This window comes from Neophocaena asiaeorientalis, unplaced genomic scaffold, assembly GCF_003031525.2.
Source record: "Neophocaena asiaeorientalis asiaeorientalis breed wild unplaced genomic scaffold, Neophocaena_asiaeorientalis_V1.1 scaffold392, whole genome shotgun sequence".
NCBI classification, from domain to species: Eukaryota; Metazoa; Chordata; class Mammalia; order Artiodactyla; family Phocoenidae; genus Neophocaena; species Neophocaena asiaeorientalis.
In genome coordinates, this window is record NW_020174421.1 from 487,316 (window position 1) to 495,034 (window position 7,719).

The 7,719-nt window shown below is 44.4% G+C and overlaps 1 protein-coding gene across 3 annotated transcripts in view; it reads left to right on the forward strand.

The window, feature by feature from the left end:
- NR2C2 (nuclear receptor subfamily 2 group C member 2) overlaps window positions 1-6,968 on the forward strand; it is a 69,987-nt gene extending 63,019 nt beyond the window's left edge. The window contains exons 14-15 of one of the 3 annotated variants that reach the window (XR_003004710.1): window positions 760-1,860; window positions 3,025-6,968. Coding sequence is in view for 1 of the 3 variants with exons in the window: in XM_024756435.1 (XP_024612203.1) it covers window positions 760-934 (175 nt within the window). In the remaining 2 variants the exon portion in view is untranslated. Of the gene's footprint in view, window positions 1-759 lie in introns of all 3 variants that reach the window. The other 2 variants (XR_003004711.1, XM_024756435.1) reach the window with 2 other exon arrangements.
- The last annotated feature ends 751 nt before the right edge of the window (window positions 6,969-7,719 follow it).

Genomic DNA, 7,719 nt, shown 5'->3' on the forward strand with positions numbered 1-7,719 from the left:
TTGGGAGGAAGTTGCATTTAACTGTTTCCCGTGTTTTATTTCTTTTTTTTTTTTTTTTTTTTTTTTTTTTGGCTGCCTTCGGTCTTCGTTGCTGCGCGCCGGCTTTCTCTAGTTGCGGTGAGCGGAGGCTACCCTTCGTGGCAGTGCGCAGGCTTCTTGTAGCGGTGACTTCTCTTGTCGTGGAGCACAGACTCTAGGCACGCGGGCTTCAGTAGTTGTGGCACGTGGGCTCAAGTTGTGGCACACGGGCTTAGTTGCTCTGCAGCATGTGGGATCTTCCTGGACCAGGGCTTGAACCCATGTCCCCTGCATTGGCAGGCGAATTCTTAACCGCTGAGCCACCCGGGAAGCCCTCACATCCTTCTTTTAAGTTTTTATTCAGCTGTATGTCATGGAATTCTTATCAATGGATATAGACCTTTATTATCCTCTTTAATGAATATGTAGTGATTCATTATATGGAGACACCATACTTTATTTTAACCTACCCTCCACTGACAGGTTTTCAGATTTTTCATTTTGGTGGGGCTGAGGAGAGTTGTTATAAACAATGAAGGGAACATATCTGTACATAATCTTTGCACTTATGATAAACTACTACAAGAGGAACTGTTGAAATCAGAAAAGCAAGGGTGGGACAGTGAATTTGTTTGTTTGGTTCAGTTCCGAGCAGTGCAGACAGGGCCCCTGGGAGCCTATCCAGGGTGAAGTCTGAAGTGCAGCGAACCCCCCTTTCTCTAATGACCCTTCCTCTTACAGGTTGGCCCGGATTCTCGTCCGCCTGCCAGCACTCAGGCTGATGAGCTCCAACATAACAGAAGAACTTTTTTTTACTGGTCTCATCGGCAATGTTTCAATAGACAGCATAATCCCCTACATCCTCAAGATGGAGACAGCAGAGTATAACGGCCAGATCACCGGAGCCAGCCTATAGCGCACACCTCACACGTGCCGAGGAGCACAGGATCCGCCCAGGACCGCTCAAATACAAAGAAAATAAGTAGTGGTATTTTGGTATGTGCAAACATTTCCAGTATCTTAGCTATTTCCTACCTGGTTTCTTCTTATCTGTTAATCCCAGACAGTAGCAACTAAAAGACTAGTAGGATCCTCTCCTGCCATAAGAAATGTTTTAATGCCTTTTGATGAAGCAGATTTTGGAACAATCTTTTAACTCCGTTTTTATTTAGAAATTCTCAAAGGGCAAAAAACAAAAGCAAAGTTTTATAATGTCAGAGACTAGTTAAAGAAAACTAAAAGAACCTAAGAGAACAACAGTATGTGTGTATATATTAAAAATGTCCTTGGAATTAATAGCTACTAATTACCAGGGTAATGATATTAGCACTTTCTAAGCACTTCTTATCAATGTGTAATGTTAGCAACATCTTGCCTATGTGCAGGGCAAATGGAAAACTGTATGTCTTTTGCCGAAATACTAACGATTTCTGTGAAAATGCAATAGGGTTACAGGAGACAATCATTTATGCTTAAGGAAGGAAGGCGTCATTCCTAACTGTACGCACATGTTGCTGGTGTAGAGCTAAATTCCCGGGAATGAATGAAGATGCAGCTTATCTGTACGTGCAGTCAGGGGCAGTGTGGTGGCACAATCGTGGTGACCTGAATTCGAAGCTTCCTCAGCCAGAGCTGATGCTTGTCGGGTTCCCTGACCTCTGGTCCTGGTCTGTGATGGGCATCTGCAGGCTCCTCTGAACTTGGGCCTCTTCTGGTGACTGGTTCTCAGAATTGGATTAAACCAGTCAGATGTTAACTGCCAATTCCTGCAGCAACTGAAAACATCCGCGAATCACCTCCACCACTCACAGCAGTTGGAGCGTTCTGACCAAAAAGCGCAAGGTGAGCATTCTGAACCCTTGCCGGGACCTCCCGACTACGGTGTGGGGGTGGTTGCATGTTTTTCAGGTGGAGGAGTGCGAGGGCTCCCTTCTCAGCAGTTTCCATCCCAAATGCCCCTTGGGAAGGGCCCTGTGTTCCTGCACTTCGGTCCGAACTGGGAGGTGGACTGTGGTACGGGTCTTGCTGCCTGCCCAGGCAGCAGGTGTGGTGGAGCTGAGTGGCATGTTTCTCAGTGTCTCCAGGCTCAGCACCTCTGTCAGCAGGTCTCTCAATGATCCTGGCGTACCACGCACTTGGGTTCCCCCGGTTGTGCCAGCAGACAAACTCTGGAGCGTTTTACATGATGGATGTAGAAGCAGGCTGCATGCTCCTTAAAAACAACCTTTAATCCCCAAAGTTATCATCTTCTTTCTCCTTGTAAGTGATAGCGACCATTGTTTACAAGAACAGAATGCGGTTATTGGGAAGTTTAGTCGGAGAAAAGCGCCCATAGCTCCCCTGGTTGTGAAGCAGCAGCACACATTTCCATTTGGGAAAAGTAGCAAGGCTGCCTCAGGTACCTGTACTTTCTTTCTGTGTAGCCCAGATTAAGAAAATACAGTGTGAGGCTAAACTTGTATTTCTGGAACCTTTTGATCAGATGATACCCCAAAAGACCCCAGTGCACTCACTCCCCTGCCTCCAGGCATCCACGGCCGTGTAAAGCTGAGGAGAGCAAGGTCGGGTGCCGGGCTGCCGCCACGGGCTTATGGCAAGACGGGACTCTATTCCGCAGTTGTCGGCGGCACTTATGGAAGTCATTAGTGGGAATCAGTGGGAACAGTGTCTCCAACTTGGAAATTCCTGTTTGGATCTGATTATGTCATTTATCATTCATGCCTTGGGAGCAAATTTTGGAGAATAGTGGGGGCACCCGTTATAAAATAATGGGAAGGATTTAATTTTGACAGCTTAAATTTTTGGTTTTCTAACTTTGAAGTGATTTAAGTTTCAAAATTAAGGCAAAAAGTGGCTAAGGATTTTCGCAGAGGGCATTTTGTAGCACTTGTGTGCATCTTACATAGCGAGTTGCCTATTTTTCTTTCTTTTGACTTTGGATGTAAGCATGTCTGTTGATCCTGTAGCAGCTCCCTGGGAACACGTATTGTGTCACACATCTTTCAGGTCTGAGCTCTCGGTGATGGTGAAAAGGTCCGCGCTGGCCGGCTGCCCTGGGCCCTGGGCGTCCTGTGTCTGTGAGGCTTTTACACTCAGGTTGCTAAGGTATGAGGGCAGCTTAGCCAAGACCTAGACTGAAGTCTCTGCTGGGAACAGAAGGTGGTACCAGCAGGGAGACAGTGAACACCTGGATAAGCACATGCCCCACTCCAGCAGGACAGCTCGGGAGAAAAGCTGATTCTAAGCTGGTCCTGCTCCCTGAGTCCCTTCGCTGCTGATGGCTGATTCTAGTGGACCATTTTGGGCTTTGAACACTCATTAGTTTCCTAGATCCCCTTGGCCTTACTTTGAAGTGGACTTTTCCTTAAAAATCAGCTCCACACTACCTGAATTCTCGCCACTCCAGATCATCTCAAGCCTTTGACAGCAGGTCCATTCTCTCTTGTCAAACTGGTTAAAAGAAACCCAGAGTCAAGAATTATTTAAAGAGATTGCAAGTAAATATTTGGGCTCAACTTTGACCAGGCTTTTAACCCTTGTTAGTAGTTTGTGAAACTCTGATTTAGTGCAGTGAGACCAGCCCTGAGTAGTCTGCATCTGAGTGAAATAAGCCAGGATCAGGATTCTTTGCCACGAGAATCCTGGCCCAGCCACCCCTCCCTCCGTGAGGAAAGTACCTAAGGGAGGTGGGGACAGATGTACACCACTGCTTCTTGACAAAGTGGGCTCTTTTCCGCCGGTATTTCAGATAATGTTGGACAGTTATGTATTGAAATTTGTGGAGTTCATTACATATAATCATAAAACAGGACCGGAAGAGATGTAGAAAAAGACCAAATTACTCAAGCAAATATTTTCCATGTTATTCCTTGAAAGTATTTTTAAGGAAGTATGTTACCACCCTTCTGATGTGTGTGTGTGTGTTTGTGTGTGTGTGTGTGTGTGTGTGTGTGTGTGTGTGTTTGGGGTGGGGCGGGGAGGCTACCTTATTTATTGTCTAACCTCTGCCATGAGGCTGTGGTCAGGGTTCTTTTGTTGTTTGGGTTTTTATATTTAATTTCAGGTGTAGTCACTTGTAAGATGTTATGTAATCACCCTCAAGAGGGACTGTTTTCTAGCCTGTCGGCGTCAGTATTAAATGCAGACTCTCTCCCAAGGTGGTGGCAATGGACACGGCTACCAATGGCTCCCTGATCGATGTGGCTGCAGCAGCCTCGCTGGGGCACAGGGCTGTAGCCACACTGCATACTGGCTCTCTAGCTTTTTGGGGGTAGCCACGGCAGGGAGCCAAGAACTAGAAGGGCTCTCGTTGTACCTAGTGCTCTTTATCCTGATCCTTTGAGGGAACACCAAGCAGAGCAGTCTTGCTCCCAGCCCTGCCCTCTGCCTGACAAGCAGCCTTTGGATGGGGATCCAAGTTCCAGGGCCTGATCAGATTAGAGCCTGGAAACGCGTTGCCCACTTTCCAGTGAAAGTGGCCTTATGTGCAATGGGGCTGAAGGTGACATTACAACTCTTCTGAGTCCAGGTCATGAAAGGCGGCATCTTCTGATGCTCACCTTTATTTTGGAGGATGGTGCCCTTCAAAGCCTGGAAAGGCCGGAGAAAGCAGAGCATACACTCACATCCTTCACTGTCCCACTTCCATTCTCCATAGGTTGTGCGGCTCTTGGAAAATGTCTTAACTTTGATGTAAATTTGCAAAGCTAGCCCCTCATCATGACCGAGTGGGATGAGTCTTTTGTACACAGAGTCCTGGGCCTCCTCACCTGTGCCTCCCACCAGCAGGCACTTCTGTGTGTTCAGCCCTGGGGTCCCTTCGGCGGCCTTGTGTGTGTACAGATTTATAGGCTTGTGTGACTGACTGAATGTACATGTGTTTATACCTTCTCTATATGTACAGTGTATATAGCGTATGTGTACATAGATGTATATATTATGTATACAGACATGTAGCCACGTATCCAGACTTTCCTTTTGTTTTACAGAGAATCTATGATTGATAGAGTTTCTACAGTAAATTGATGTGGGTGTTCCATGGTCCCCTCAGCAGGATGGATTTGCTGAGACTTTAACTCCATTTTCCTTTGGGTGAGCCTGGCTGGGAAAGGCCCTGAGGTCAATGTCCACTCTGCACCAGGGCAAGTTCCAGACAGAAAGGCCCTGGCAGGATAACATTGTTTTCTATTCTCTAGGAAGCATGAATGTTGATGGCTGATTTCTATGGTATACAAATTACAAATCTTAAATTATCTAACTGTATATAGCATGTGAATGAAATCCACTGACCTTATTCCTTTCTATGAATTATGATTCTAAAATTTTTAAATTTCAGATAAAAATTGCATTTTTATACAGATGTATACCCTTAAAGCTACAAATGCCAAATTTTCCTTGTCCAGGTCTATTCTGAGGAATTTTCCCATTAATCGGGCTTTAACTGAGATACAGCACTCAGGAGCCAGGGCCCAGCCAGCAATAGTTGCTCATGCACCTGGTAAGCAGAGACCTGAATGGTGGGAAGGTTGAAAGCTGGCCTGCGGAAAGAAATCACTGGATAACTGCAAACACTCACGTAATCCACAGGTTACTTTTTTTAAAAAAATAAGCTTACTGAAATGTTTGAAAATACTTCATTGAGACCACAGTACTCGGTGCCTTTTGTGAGATGGTGGGTCGTTTAGCCTTCAGCTTCCCATAGCTTTGATGTGACGAAAGCTCCTGCTACTTCACTGGCCTCATCCCATCCCACAGTGATTGTTCGACCTTTCCCGTGTCCTTGCCTGTTGTGACAATCACACTATTTGAACGTGGCTCTCCAGTTAAAACAAGTGGAAGCCTGACAGTCTCTAAATGAATCTTTAAAAGTGTTCCTTTGGGGCTATTTACCTTAACTGTAGTCTAAGAATAATTAAACTGTGAGTTTAAAAATGTATCTTGGGGGTGAGGAATGTCAGATATTTTTAATGCCCAGCTATACTTTCAGTTAAGAAGCCAATAATAATTCTGAAATGCTGGGAAAAAAGGCTCAGCAATATTTATCGATTGACAGACTGTGATAAAGCTTAACACTTGGATAACAATTAGAAATGGTAGTCTTTACATTAAAAATGGCTTTTCTTTAGGAAAGTGTAGGCAATTATCATTTTAACCAGAGCACTCATGGATTCAAATGCTGCTGCCACACACAACTCAAGTGCTGGAGTATTTTTCTACACTCTCTCCGTTCTCCCAATTATCTTGTAAACCAGTGTTCAACTAGTTTTATAACTGAAAACTGCACATTTTTTCATAGTACAAACCATAGTTTTTACCTGTAGTTTGGAGCTGTCTGTTAAAATGTAGCTGTACTACCAGCCCTTTCAAAAGAAGTGTGTTAAAGGAAAATTTGGGTGTTAGATTTTTGGGACCGTTTCTGTAACCTCTGCCCTTCACAATATAGAAAATATTGTTTATGCCATCACATTTTAATTCCAGGTTTAAAATCTGTCGAAAGCTGTGTATAGCTTGAAATCAGCTTTGTTTATGCGATGGCATTTAAAACACAGCATGTTCTTTTTAAACTGAATTTTATATCTAATCAATGTCTTCAGTCTCGAAGAATTTGCATTGTTGTGTTTGTATATAGAGTATTGCAGTACATGAATTAGCTTTATGCATTTTATTAAATGCTGTTTCAATGTGGCATTATTGTTGTGGCTTAATACTACTACCTAAAAGAGGTTTATACTATTAAAGTGAATTAAAAACTAATAATGTGCATCCTGCTCCTCATTGCTCCTCGTAATAGTGACATCGGTAACGCCTGACCCCCAGAGGCACCCAGAATGCTCTGCCTGAGCCCCAGGTAGGTGGCAAGCAGGCACCCTGGTCCTCAGACCCCTACAGCTTGCACCCCACCTTAGCCTTGCCCAAAAGCGACTTAGCCCTTGATGGTCCATTTGATTGGTCCACTGGATTGTAAATACCTTTAACGAAAATGCTGGCGGGACCATCCCCTCTGCGTCCTCCCAGTGGAGCCACTCCTTGGTGTGGTGTCCAGAAGCCACGCAGACTTTCCTGGAGCAGAGCAGAGCACAGCTTGGGCCTCCGGACACACAGATCGCTGGCACAGACAGACGTGCACAGAGCCAAGCCTCAAACCGGCAGACGCTTCCTGTAAGGATATTTGCTATCCAGGGTAAAAACGTCTTCTTAAAGTTTCAGAAGTTTAGAACTTGCTCATTATGTCATCTGACCTCTCATTTTACAGATGAGGATTCTAAGGTCCAAAGTCAGATTCATGGCAGAACCCACAGGCAGCCAAATAGCTTTAAGTGGCTTTGCCAGGTAGAACTCAAGATGAGAAGAAAACTGGTCACTTCAGTAGAACAAGGCCAAAAACCATCTGGTGAACACTGCTTATGCAGACAGAATTAAGAAAATGTGTCAATTACAAGATCCTCATATGAGAGGACTGGGATTGACATATACACTTATATAAAATGGTAACTAATAACCTGCTGTATAAAAAAATAAAATTCAAAAAAAAGATCCTCATAGCAATCTTCTCTACTAATTTCTTCCCATTTTTGTAAATTTAAACCCATCTTTCTTTTTACCACTAATAAAGTAGGAAATAGATGACAAAGGAATAATGCCCCCCAGTGGTGTTTATCTCCATGCATGTTACCTGCTACCTATAAAATAGTCCACGCAAAC